Source organism: Acinonyx jubatus, chromosome B3 (assembly GCF_027475565.1).
Source record: "Acinonyx jubatus isolate Ajub_Pintada_27869175 chromosome B3, VMU_Ajub_asm_v1.0, whole genome shotgun sequence".
NCBI lineage: Eukaryota > Metazoa > Chordata > Mammalia > Carnivora > Felidae > Acinonyx > Acinonyx jubatus.
Genome location: NC_069386.1, coordinates 139,266,385 through 139,279,650, shown reverse-complemented (window position 1 = coordinate 139,279,650; position 13,266 = coordinate 139,266,385). Strand labels below are relative to the sequence as shown.

The window sequence follows — 13,266 nt, the reverse complement described above, 5'->3', positions numbered from 1 at the left end:
GCACTACTACTCCCTCTGCCTGGAGTGCCCTTCCCCCTTATCTTTGTCCTTTCTGCTCAGGTCCCGGCTTAGATGCACCTCCGGAGAGGTCCTCCTTGACCACGGGATCTAAAGTAACTGATTACCACTTTCTGTGACAGCAGCTGGTCCTAATCCCTACACAGCGCTTATTACAATCTCATGGTTATCTAGTGTTTATTATCTGCTCTCTAGTCCTCCCGACAGAGTGCAACGTCCCCCCAGAGGGCAGTGACCTCTGCTGTCGTGCCCCGAAGAACCACCTCCCCGCGGTCGGAGCGGGGGGGGGGGGGGGGGGGCTGGCAGGGAGGGCGTCTGAAACAGGACTGGTGTAGAGAAGGTGGTGGGTGCGCAGTTGTCCAACGAAGGGTTGAGCAACTGGAAATGGGGACATCAGCTGCTGCGCGGGCGCGCGCCGCAGGCCTAGGCGACTCACAGTCGAGTGCGCGGGTTTTATCTCGTCGCGGGTCCCGGGGGAGGGACGCCCCCCTCCGACCAGCTAGCAGCAGGCGCGCCGTAAACACGCTACGGGGACGCGAGGATAAAGAGACAGACTCACGGGCTGCCGGAACACCCGGGTGTCGGGCGAGGCTACCGGTGGGGAGGGGGTTCTGTGGCAGGCTCGGCGACCCCCCCGCCCTGGCGTTAAGGCCCCACTGGGAGATCTTCCTCTATCCTCTCACTGGTCTCCACCTCGGGAATTACGGACTCTGCCCTGAAGCCCGGGGTCTAGCGATCGGGTGGGCGGGGGAGTGGTGCTCTGAGCGCGTCTCCGGGCGGGGGGCAAGTTCCCGGTGCCCTCGCCCCCTCGGGGCAGCGAAAGGGGTACAGACCGTGCTCCGAGGCACGGCCGGCGAGGCCCCGGCCCTCTTGGGGCTCAGACGCAGGAGCCACAGCCCTGGGCTGGAGTGGAAACGCAGCCTCTGCAGGCTCCAGCAGGGGACAGGGGTGGAGATGGGGGCGGAGGAGTCGGGGGCTCGGAAGGGGACAAAGAGCCGCCCGGCCTCGGGGGAGAGCGACCTCCGAGTCAGAGTCCCATTGTTCGTCGTGTCTCCGACTACGCTGGACTCTGGTGCCCCCGGGAGGGAGAAGCGGAGCTGCCCTCCGCCTCTCGGGCATTTGTTTATTTGGGGCGGGGGAGGCCGGGCGGAGGACGCGGGCTTGGGAGTGGGCTCGGCGTCCATTTCCGCGCGTCTCCTTTAAGGAAAGCCCTGCCCTACCTTTCCCACCGTTCCCCTCCCCGCAGCCGTACCTGCATTTTAAAAGCGCCCTGTAGCCCGGGGATTGGCCGAGGCCGCGTCCTCCGGGCGCAGAAACTTGAACCTCCGGGAGGGGAGGGGGGGGTGGAAGCCGGGTGGCTGGACTGTACCATCTCCTCGGCGTCCCCCGCGTGCGCCCCGCCCCTCCCACACACCCCCGGGGAGGCCCAATCGGATGGGCGGGAGGGCGGGACCGCGGCTCGAACGCTCCTCTGGCAGGGCGCCGGGCGGGCGGGCGCACGGCGCGGGGGGACGTCGGGGGCCGGGCGCGCCTCGGCCCGTCCCCTCGCTCCCCGCGGAGGCGGGGCCGGCAGGGGGCCCCGCCCCCTCCCCTCCCGGAGTGGGCGGGGCGGCCGGGGCTCCGGGAGCTGGGCCGGGGGCGGGCCTCCGCCTGCTTCGCCCGAACCCGGAGAGCGCCCGGCACGGCGGCCGCCGACGCAGCAGCGGTCCCAGCTCGCCGAGCCCCGAGCCCCCGCGGTTCACGGGCGGCCCGGGCGGACGCTGTGTGAGGGCGCGCGAGGTGGCGCGGGGCGGCCCGCACGCGCCCCCGGCCGCCCCCTGCCCGTGAGCGGACCGGCCCAGCGCAGCCCCGGCGCGGGGAGCGCCGGCCGGGCGAGGGCGCGGGCGATGCCGCGGTGACGGCCCCGCCATGGCGAAGCCCCCGGCGGCGGCGACGGCGGCGGCGGCGGCGGCGGCGTCGGAGGAGCTGAGCCAGGTGCCGGACGAGGAGCTGCTGCGCTGGAGCAAGGAGGAGCTGGCGCGGCGGCTGCGGCGCGCGGAGGGCGAGAAGGTGGGCCTCATGCTGGAGCACGGCGGCCTGATGCGCGACGTGAACCGGCGGCTGCAGCAGCACCTGCTGGAGATCCGCGGCCTCAAGGACGTGAACCAGCGGCTGCAGGACGACAACCAGGAGCTCCGCGAGCTCTGCTGTTTCCTCGACGACGACCGGCAGAAGGGGCGCAAGCTGGCGCGCGAGTGGCAGCGCTTCGGGCGCCACGCGGCCGGCGCCGTGTGGCACGAGGTGGCCCGCTCGCAGCAGAAACTGCGCGAGCTCGAGGCGCGCCAGGAGGCCCTGCTGCGTGAGAACCTGGAGCTCAAGGAGCTGGTGCTGATGCTGGACGAGGAGCGCGCGGCGCTGGCGGGGGGTGCGGGCGGCGCGGGCGGCGGTGGCGGCGGCGGCGGTGGCGGCGGCGGCGCGGGCTCCCGAAGCTCCATCGACAGCCAGGCCAGCCTGAGCGGGCCGCTGGCGGGCGGCGCGGCGGGCGCGGGGGCCCGCGACGTGGGCGACGGCAGCAGCACGTCCAGCGCGGGCAGCGGAGGCAGCCCGGACCACCACCACCACGTCCCGCCCCCGCTGCTGCCCCCCGGGCCGCACAAGGCTCCCGACTGCAAGGCAGTAGCCACGCGCAGGTCCCTGGACGACCTGTCCGCGCCACCGCACCACCGAAGCATCCCCAACGGCCTGCACGGTAAGGACCGCGCGGGTCCGGTAGCGCGGGTCTCAGGCCCACGGCCCCTACCCCCAGGGTGGGTCGCCACTTCAGACTCCTCCTCCGGCTGGTATCCATACTCTGGGCTGGGGGGGATGCCGCACCCACGCGCAGTGGGGCTTTGGGTGGTGTTTTTCTGGACACGGGATGGAGGCGTGGCCCTGCCCAGCTTCCGAATGCGCGGCCGGGCCGGGCCGGGGTCCCAGCGGACCCCAGAAAAGTTTCCCTCCTGTGGAACTGTCAGTGTTGGTGCATGGCGCTGCAAGGCTGGCTAGGGACGCCTCATCCCAGCCTGGAAATCCTTGTCCAGGAGCGGGAAGTTTAGGGGGGGCGGGGAGAAAGAAAAAGCCTCTTCCAGTACAGCTGAATTTCCCGTCTTATTTGGGGCAGCAGGCAACCCCAGACCTGGGCAGCGTCCACGTGCGTGCCCACCGGAATTGCAGCTGGGCTCCTCTCGCTGCCTTGGTGGCTGAGAAAGAGCCGGGCAGTGCGATGGGACTCCCAGGCAGCTGGGCCAGGGGCCCCCGGGGCTGAGAGCCTTTCTGGTGTGCCATCAGTCCTGGACTCAAGGAGGAGGGACCTTTCTGAACCGAGACTCGAAGGCTTTCCAGAGGGATATGTGCTTGGAATGGATCCTGGCTTTTCTCCTCTGCCTACCTCTGTGCCTTTCTTTATCTGTGGAATGGAGTTTTCCTCTGTCTTGTGGATCTGAGGTGGAGATAAAGCTCCCCCAAGGGATTTGTAAACTGTGGGTCGCCGTGCAGGAAGTGTAGTAGTGGTAAGTGGCCCGGGTGTGGGTGGAGGACCTTTGGCCTCAGGAAAGCTCAGCTACTGTCTTCCACGGTGGCCCGGTGGCTGCTGGGCCCCCAGCTTGAGCAGCGGCTTCTGTTCCCAGCGCTCTGATCCGTGGCTCTCCCTGTCTCCTCGTTCTTCCACATTTTTGGTGGCTTGGCTCCCAGTTGTGGTGGCATTGTGCTGCCTGAACTATTTGCCTGAAGGTGGAGATTAAACAGCCCTTTCTGGTTTTCTTTGAAGGCTTTCCTAGTTCAGAGAAAATGTGTCTGGGCTTTAAATGACTGTCCTTCCCCAGAGTAACGCCTGAGCGGAGGAGGGACGCTCCCTCTCTGGTTTGATGGGGGCCAAGTGGCCTCTGTGGGGTGTTTGGGTGGGCACTGGCCACATGGAGGTGGGGAGAGCTAGCACAGCACAGTTTTTCCTTTATTTACCTTCGGAGCCTGCCAGTTCAGAGCAGGACTGGGTTGGAGGGATATTTTGTTACTGATTAGCAACTCAGGTTTCCCTTTGTAACTCTGTACCCACCCCCATTTCCCACCCCAGCCTGCTGCTTAAGGCCAGTGGGTGGTTTAATTTGTCGCGGTTTCTTGGGTCTAGGGACTCAGGAGTCCCAGCCTCTCTGGCCTTGCCGCCTTGGGCGCCTTGGGAGGGGCAGATTTCTGGGCCTCAGTTTCTCCCAAGTGCAGGGAGGGATCGCTGCAGCCGTGTGGCTGGGAAATGAAACGTTTCTGGTTTTCAGCTGCGTCATCAACGACACTTGCGAGAGAGTGGCCCTGAGCACACTGCACCGAAGTGCTGGGTGCTGCTGTGTCCTCGCAGGGAAGTTCTGTCCTGCTTTGGACACAGAGACGCAGCCCCTGCCTGGCTCAGTGTTCAACCATAGCGGTGGATGATGCCCGAGCCTGGGACCAGGGGGTGCGTGGGAGCTGAGGTGTAGAGTTTCCTGCAGAGTCCCCCCCCCCCCCCCCCCCCCCCCAGCCCCCAAGTCCCAAGCTCTCTGGGAACAGGCGAGCCACAGATCTTGTGGCCGGGCTCTGTGTTGGGTGAAACACAAATTCAGCAATACTTTCACTGACTTCAGTTGCAGACAGGTTGGTGTTTACTTTTGTCTCTTGAGGTTCTGCGTGGCCTTGAGATAAACTCTCCCAACAATGTGAATAGGATGCCTGGAAACAAGGAAAGTCCCTTCTCTTAAAAACTACTTTTCTGGGGGCGCCTGGGTGGCTCAGCTGGTTGAGCATCCGACTCTTAATTTCGGCTCAGGTCATGATCTCAGCATTGTGAGATTGAGCCCGTGTCAGGCTCTTTGCTGGCAGAGTGGAGCCTGCTTGGGATTCTCTTTCTCTCTCTCTCTCTCTCTCTCTCTCTCTCTCTCTCTCTATCTCTCTGCTCCTCCCCTGCTCGCTCTCTATCTTTCTCTAAAAATAAATAAAGATAAACTGCCTTTCTGTGCTCGGATCTGTAGTTTTACGTGGCGGGCGGGGGGGGGGGCTGGAGGAGATGGGAAAGATAAAAAGCCTCAGTCTGGGTGGTGGAGACAGTGCGGTGGAGACTAGGCTTCTGCCTTACATACTTGGTCTCTGTTCATCCTCACGAGAACCGTGGGAAGCAGTATTAGCCCCATTTTCAGACGAGCAAGTGGAGGCTGAGAGAGGTTCTGAGCATTGTCTGGGAAAGCAGTGGAGATTGGAAGTGTCTTAGCACCAGTTACCTGGTGGGGGGAAGCTGCAGGGGGAGGTGTGGGTTGCCGGGCGGGGGTCGTCCGGGGGCCGCTGGGGCTCGTCCATGGCTCAGGCCGAGTGAGGGCCGTCCTGCCAGGACTCTTAACAGACATTGTTGACTTGCGACCCTGGTTTGCTCTCGTTTGACATTCTGGGAAGTGTCACTTCCTTATCGGTGACCACAGAGCAGATGGTTGATAACCCTATTACCCGGAGGGGTCAGACTGTCTTCATTCGAATCTGCCTCCTCCTGGTCTCTGGGACAAGTTACTTAACTTCTCTGAGCCTCTCTCTGCTTTTCTGCAAAGCGGGGCAAAACCCAGAGCATCCCCTTTATCCACCGAGGTCGAGGGAGGTCAGGATCTGCACACAGTGAGTCTCTGCAGTTGTCCGAATCCTTGTGCTGCCTATTTCTTCCCAGGCTCCTCATGAAAAAACAAAAGGGACCCCTTTGCAAAGGGGCCTGCCAGGCAGACTTTGGTGTTCTCTTCAAAACTCTGCTGTTTAGACAGCTCGCCTGGACCTTTGAGACCATAGCACCTGGTCAGATGGGGACTGTGGCCCTGTAGTTACCTTGGAAGTAGCCGGGTGCCTGCAGCCGGGGTCGGGGGGGGGGGGCGGGGGGGGATGCCCAGGAAGGCTGCTGTGGCCCATCTGATTCCTGGCTGCCCTTGGCTGGGTGGGGCCTGGCAGCCCAGAATGCATATGCAAACAGGCCTTTTTCCCAGGTTGTTTTTGACCAAGGTCTGGGCTGTGCTGATTGAAGTCCGGACTGGAATGCTCTTTGCTGTACTCATGCGGGACAAATGAGGCAGGAGAACCCCAAACTCAAGAAAGTCACATTTGCCCCCTTGAACTGATAACTTTCAAGCAAAAGCATTTTCTTTTTTCTTTAAAAGAATTTTTTTAATGTTTATTTTTGAGAGGGAGACAGAGAGAGAGACAGAGAGTGAGTGGGGGGAGGGGCAGAGAGACAGACAGACAGAATCTGAAACAGGCTCCAGGCTCTGAGCTGTCGGCACAGAGCCCCATGAGGGGCTTGAACTCGGGAACAGCTAGATCATGACCTAGGCTGAAGTCAGACTGAGCCACCCAGGCGCCCTCAGACAAAAGCATTTTCAACAGTTTCCCTCCCACCCCTCCCCCACCCTTGCTTCCCCCCCTCCCCCCAACTCCCTGTATCCACATCCTGCCCTCCCCAGGCACACCCTTGCCCATTCCCCTTTAACTAACCTAGGGAAATCAGGACCTCCGGCAGCCTTTGTATGGGCCCTGTTTACTTTTAAAAGTTTGGGTGAAACATTTCAGCTTCTCAGAATAAGATGGATTTATTCTCCTGCTTGTGTTTTTTGTTGATTTCGAGGGAGGATGGAGTGAGGGTGGTCTGGACCTTGAAAAAAGGCCCTGAATAGGTCTTTTATTAGGGGCCTCCCAACTCAGTACCTCCTGGGCAGGATCACTAAGAAGACGGCTTTTCCTCAACCCAGCTAGGTCTGGGAGCAAAGGTCAGCGAAGACAATGGGGTGGGTTAGATTAGCCTTTCCCCCTCCCTCCCCAACCTGACCCTGACCTTCCATCCAGGGCCTTGGGGTGTCGGGCCAGGCACTAAAGGAAGGCTGACCTTAAGAGGCTTATTGGTAGGTGACCCTGGGGAAGGCCAGGGCGTCCCCAGCACTTTACAGTTTACCAGAAAGACCTTCCCAGCCCTGACTCCATTATGCTCAGAGCCCCCAAATGGTCCCATATTGTAGATGGGGAAACTGAGGCTTGGAAAGGAGCGGTGACTTGCTCCAGGTCCCACGCGACCGCTTGGGGGACCTAGGGTCCATGTTGGGTCTCCTGTGTCAGAGTCTGGGCCTGCCACTCTGTGTGTGCTGTCCCTTGGCCCGGGATGTTCTGTCTCTGTCGGGCTAGGAGACACTCCCATGGGAGGCCCCACCAGCAATGGAAGGCCTCCAAGAGCTTGGTCCCTGGCAGATGGACACAGGGCCGGGGGCAGCTCCAGAGCCTAGACCTGTGTAGCAAAGGTGTGGCACCTCTTCTGGGGAAGCCAGACCCAGTGCCTCATCCCTGCTCTCCTGTGTGCCTGTGTGAGCCAGCACGGCTCATGGAGATCCGTAAAACGGGGGGTGTGGGCACAGTGCAGGCTTCTCTTCGTGGGGAGTCCTTCCTCGCTTCTTGTGTTTTCATTCCCTCGCGTCTCTCCCAGGCTGGCTTCCCCTCTGCCGTGGTGACACCACCAGACCCCCTCACTGTGGCCCGGCCTCTGAGCCCCTGGCACACAACTTGGGTTATAATATTGTCCCCAGAGCAGCATGATTAGCAAGGAAATCCTCTGCTGCTCGTAATCTGCCCTTTCCACCCATGGGGATTTTCCACCCCATGCTTGTCGGTGTCATCAGCACAGAGAACTGGACGCCTGGGACCTTAGGCGAGTTCCGGAACCTTTGTGGGCCTCTGTTTTCTCATCTGCAAAGTGGGAGCCTGTTACCAGCCTTTGGGGTTGACGGGAGCGGGGGGCACAGTGAGGCGTGTGAACTGTGTGACATGACCGTCTTCCACCGGTTAGTTCTCCCCCCCCCCCACCCCGGCTGGAGCACTCAGTGCCGGGTGAAGCCTCGCCTTGCCACCTGCTCACTGAGCCCCTAAGCCTCAGTTTCCTCACCCGTCCTGAGGATGGTAACACCCCGGTCCCAGAGCTGGGCCTCCAAGGGTAGGTTCGGCGGCCTTCCACTGTCACCTGGACCCCTGCAGATTTGCTGCCTCTGGGTGGGGACGGGGGACCCCTGCCACGTGCTTGTGAGGACAGCCTTGTACCCGCCTCTTGTCAGAGCCAAGTGATCCCTTGCCTAGTTGGACAGAAGGGAGACAGCATTTCAGCAGGAATACGGCAGCATGAGGTCCGCAGGTGGGTCTGACCACCGGTGCCGAGAGCCCGGGAGGAGCTGGGGTAGCCCTGGGCCTGGACGCCTCCTCCGGTGAACTGAAACAACTGAAACGTGGAGCCGAGAGAAGAAAAGCCTTGGGGCCGGGTTGCTGCTGCTCCAAGGCAGGGAGGGCTGTCAGCCCGGGGGGGTGCTGTGTCCAGCCTCTGGGGGAGGGAGCCCCATGGTTGCAGCCATCCAGCCTTTGGCGCCCACGGAGAAAAGGACCGAGAGGTCCAGGAGGACCCCGGTGGCTCTGGAGGTGGGTGGCTCCCCAGCGGGGGAGGTGTGCCGGCCACAGCCTGGAAACCGGTAAAGGGCGTTCCTGACCCCACTGCAGCGGGACACCCCCGACAGTTCTGGGGATGCGGTTGTGTGAGTGGAGAATATTTGGAAGGCAGAAGGGCGGGGCCGGGTTGTTGAGAGAGTTTGCCCTTCAAGCAGGAAGGACGACACGGGCACACGTTTATTGAGTGGTTACTCTGAGTTATGGGTGCCACGCACACGGTGATTCATGCGGGCTGGCTCGGGGCGTGGCGATTCCGTCGCATTCATCCGGTGGCTGTCATGGCCGGGCTGGGGACAGCAAGGGAGGAAGCCTGGAGCCTCCGAGGTGGCCGTGGTGATAGTGGCCACAGGAAAGAACCTTCCCTGCAGGTTCTCAGACCGGGCGGGTCTGCTCCAAAGCAAGGCTTTGGCCCAGCCCTTGTCTTCCTCCTTGTGACTTCTAGGGTCAGGCAGTCCTGAGCTGGTGGGGGCTTGCCCTCTCTTGGCTGTGGCCTTGTTCCGAATCCGCTCACAGATTCCGAAGCAGGCAGTTCCGTCTTCCTGGAGCTGGGTGACAAGGGCGCCCAGGTGCCATCCCTAAAGGCTTGGTGACAGAACAAGCTTGTCTGCTAAAGGGATGGGATGCTCCTTTGATGGTGAAAAGTCAGGAATGGTCCCCCTCCTGGTAAGCGCCTAGAACTTGCTGCTGTCACACATTCCCCTGCTACTGTCCCGTGCCCACATGGGTTGGCAGGGGCGGGTGGGTGGAGGGCTCTGGGGCAGGTTTGGAGCTGGGTCACCCAGTAGTGGTGGTTGCCTGCTCTTGAACGAGTCCCTGTAATGGTCTCCAGCTCTCCAGGGAGCAGGGCAGAAAGCTCAGGAGTTTTATTGATTTGCCTGTAAATGTTCTTGGGCTCACCCTGTGCGTGGTGTTTGAACAGGGGGTGTGGAGCACTGTGGATTCTCTATTTTTTATCTATTAAACTATTCAAAAATTTTTAAAAGTGTTTTTATTAAAAGCTTTTTTTTTAATGTTTATTTTTGAGAGAGAGAGAGAGAGATGGAGTGTGAGTGGGGGAGGGGCAGAGAGAGAGGGAGACCCAGAATCCGGAGCAGGCTCCAGGCTCTGAGCTGTCCGCACAGAGCCCGATGCGGGGCTCGAACCCATGAACCGTGAGATCATGACCTGAGCCGAAGTCGGACGCTTAACTGACTGAGCCACCCAGGTGCCCTCCCAATTTTTTTTTTAATGTTTACTTACTTTGGGGAGAGAGAGAGAGACTGAGAGTGGGGGAGGAGCAGAGAGGGAGACACAGATGCCCAAGCAGGCTCCAGGCTCCGAGCTGTCAGCACAGAGCCCCGCGTGGGGCTCGAACCCACCAACTGCGAGATCATGACCTGAGCTGAAGTCAGACGCTTAACCGACTGAGCCACCCAGGCGCCCCTGTGTATTCTTTAAGTGAGGAGCAGGAGAAAGGGAGGGGATGTTGCTGTGTAAAGGTTTGTTAAGTGGACCACTAACAGATAACTCTGGGTCCCCTAGAGAAAGCCCATCAGAAAAGGTCACAGCTGGAATTGCCTACAGCCTGAAGAAAAACCCAACCCAGGGACTTGGGGAGGGGAGTGCAGGTGCAGTGGGAGGGGCTTCACAGATCCCACCTGCCCCAGTTTGTCCACTACCCAACCCCCAGCCCTGCCCTCCCCAGTCACCCTCCACCCCCCTGAACCAGATGTGCCTGGGCTCCAGGTGTTCCTTGTGCCAAGCCTAGACTCTTCCCTGGTCTCTTCTGCTTGTACTAACCTGCTGCACCTTTGGGGCTCAGCTTAGCTCCTGATCTTAGCCACCCCCCTCTGCTGAGCTGCTAGCACCCTGAAGGGGTTGAAAGCCCAGGCGCTTCTGGGACTGAAAGGGGCATGATGAAAAAATCACATGAGGCAGAGAGGGCCACCTGGGCACGTGTGGCCGGGCAGGTTCCAAGGCCTTGTGGACTGGAGCTCCTGCCCCCCCCCCCCCCATGCCCACACCTGACCCCGTATGACTTGCCACACCCCCTCTGCGCCTTTTCCTCAGCAAAGCTGGGTTCCCAGTGGGGCCCAGCAGGCCTTCTCCTTGCTGTGGGAGCTGGGAGGCTCTTAGCACCATGCCAGGTGTGTTTAAGTTCCACTCAAAAGACAGTTTTGGAACCTGCCCCTCTGTGCCAAGGCTGTGAGTCAAGAGGACCAGGGTCCTGGCCACGCAGGCTCTGAGATAGACAGATGATGGACTGGGGGCCCCAGCTCTGTGTGGCCGAGCCCTGGGGCGGGTCCCCTTTCCCTTCCAGCTCTCTGCCAGTGCCTTAGGACTCCCGGCAGTTTGTCGGAGGTTTCCGGCTTTCCCAGGCACGGCATTTCCTCCGCCCTGAGATACCATCAGTCGCAGATGCCCTGTGCACTTAACAACGGCTTTTGTAGGGAGGGGAAGACCCTACAGTGAACGCACACATTCGTTCTAGGAAGCACCCCACATTGTAACAGAAACGGGAAGGTGCTCGTCTTTGAGTTCAGGAAACAGCAAATGGCAAAGGCCTCCGGCTGTTGGGGAAGCTGGAAGGAAAGGGCCACAGACCCCCGTCATCAGTGGCCCCGTCAGCTGACGTGCTCCCCACATCTGGGGATTTGGGGGCACAATGTGCCACCCAGCACCGTTCTGTGCCTCGGACCACACAGACACAATCAGCGGCTTCCGCCCACTTCTGACCCCACTGTGTGCAAGTGACAGCCTTCTCTCCAGGCCCTCATTTTCTCATTTGAAAGATGGGGGGCTTGGGTGGACTGTGCTGAGGGTCCCAGAGACCCTAGCCTTCTCCAGCCCCCTGACTCAGTTTCTACAATGGACAGAGGCACAAGGGAAGGGCCTCCTGCCTGTCTTCGGTCGTCTTGGTGGTTTTGTGCCAGGTCCGGTGGTTGGTGCTCAGCTTGGGGCAAGTCTCACAGTTGAGCACCTGGGGTGACAGAGGTGCCCTGTCCAGCACTGGTTGAGGCTGAGACTCCTGCCCGGCCAGCCTGTTTTCGTGCAGGGCCGATGGGATTACCTCCCTTTGCCATCCGATCTCCTCTTCTGAGGCTAGGTAACGGGTTTGGCGCTGGGAGACCATGCTGGGTCCCAGTGCCCCGGTGTGGGGTTGGCTCGGGACAAGGTGAGGTTTCCTTGTGGGGCAGTCCTGTCTCTGCCTGGTCCACAGCCTCCTCCCCCCACTGGCATGCCGTGGGTGCTCCGTGTACATCGGGAGAGGACTGGGGGTGGGGGGAGGCATCTCAGGATGTGACCCTCTTGTTGCTTTAAATGTACTTTGGTCACCTGCCCCTCCCCCCAACCTCCCCATTTGCTCCATTTGGCACCAAATGGCCTTCAGTTACTTTAGGAAAAAAAAAAAAATCAACCCTCCCCCCTGAGGGTGGGGGCTCGCATACTCTCCCTTCCCTGTCTCCCTTAACAAATTACCAAAAAATACACGCTTTTACCGGTGGTTCCTAACCGTGGCTGCGTATTAGGTATCGCTCGGGGAACTTTAAACAATGCCGGTGCCTGGACCTGCTCCCAGGGATGGGCCCAGTTGGTTCTGGAGGCTTCGGTGGTTGGGCAGGCTTCCCTGGGCATTCTGCTGGGCAGCCGGAGCCCTGTGGGAAGCTCAGGAGAAAAGCCACTGGGCCTGCTGGGGCCGCCCAAGCTTAAGATGGCCTGTCAGCAGGTGGGCAGGGGGCAGCCGCTGCCCCATGCTGGGGCGGCTGGGGCGGCTGGGGCGGCTGGGGCGTCGCAGAGCCTGGCTGATTGGGGCGGGGAGGCTGGTGTCAGCTCCTGTTAGCAGGAAGGGAGAGAGAGGCCTGCGTGTGTCTCCCCTTGCTGACCTTTGCTGTGTGGATGCCCTGGGTGGCGGCGGGGGATGGGGGGGGGAGCTGCCTGGCAGGAGCGGGAAACTGGGTTTGAAGCTGGATGTGCATTTCCAGTCCTGGATGCCTTAGACTTGCTCCCCTCCTCCTGTATCGGGCTGCCAGGCGTGGCCTTCAGCACCCCCACTGTGGGGTGCTGGCCCACCCCCAATGGGCTTGGGGGCCTTTTTAGGCTGCATTCAAGGGGACAGATGCAGGCAAGGCCTTGTGGCACTGACACCACCTCTATGGAGAAGCCTCGACCCATTTCCAAAAATAGCCCATCCCCTGTCAGGGGAAGCGTCTCTTTGTCTCCCCAAATCAGTCTTTCCGTCTCCCGGGCTGTAAGGCAATAAGGAGGCACGCTCTTGTCTTGGAATCAGAGGCTCCCGGAGCACCCGCCCCCCGCCCCCCACAAGGGCCTGATTGTGTACAGGCCCTGAATGTGCCCGCCTGTCACCGAGCGAGCGCGGCACCGGCTCCTCTGCCTAATGAGCCCGCTCTGGGAGTGGCCCTTTGTGGTGGGTTCCGGCTGCCTGTGCCAGAGCTCTCAGAAGGCTCCATTTCCCGGCTGCCCAGCGTCCCTCGTAGCTGCGGGGACAATGGGACGCTCCCCGCCTGCCCTTTCTCCTTTTTTGTGTCTTTTCCGTATTTTCTGGAGTGTGCACACCCCACTTTTATACCTGGACAGCAAATTGAACAGTGACTTTGTCCCTGTCTCAGCGCCGTCTGTCCTGGCTGGCCGGGACGCCCTCCTCTCTCCCTCCTTTCCCAGCCCCTCCTGTGGGACCTCCCTGCACCATTGTCTCCTTCCTCTTGTGCTCCTTCCCCTGCAAACAGGCTCATGTTTCCTAGTCCAAAGCAGTGAACAAAATCCTCTCCCTTC

The 13,266-nt window shown here is 61.0% G+C and overlaps 1 protein-coding gene across 4 annotated transcripts in view; it reads left to right on the top strand.

Moving 5' to 3' along the window:
• Positions 1-1,633: 1,633 nt before the first annotated feature.
• CCDC85C (coiled-coil domain containing 85C) overlaps positions 1,634-13,266 on the top strand; it is a 78,465-nt gene continuing 66,832 nt past the window's right edge. Inside the window, exon 1 of one of the 4 annotated variants that reach the window (XM_027066594.2) lies at positions 1,634-2,746. In XM_027066594.2, coding sequence (XP_026922395.1) covers positions 1,927-2,746 — 820 coding nt within the window. In that variant the 5' untranslated portion in view covers positions 1,634-1,926. The remainder of the gene's footprint in view (positions 2,747-13,266) is intronic. The other 3 variants (XM_053224922.1, XM_027066592.2, XM_027066593.2) reach the window with 3 other exon arrangements.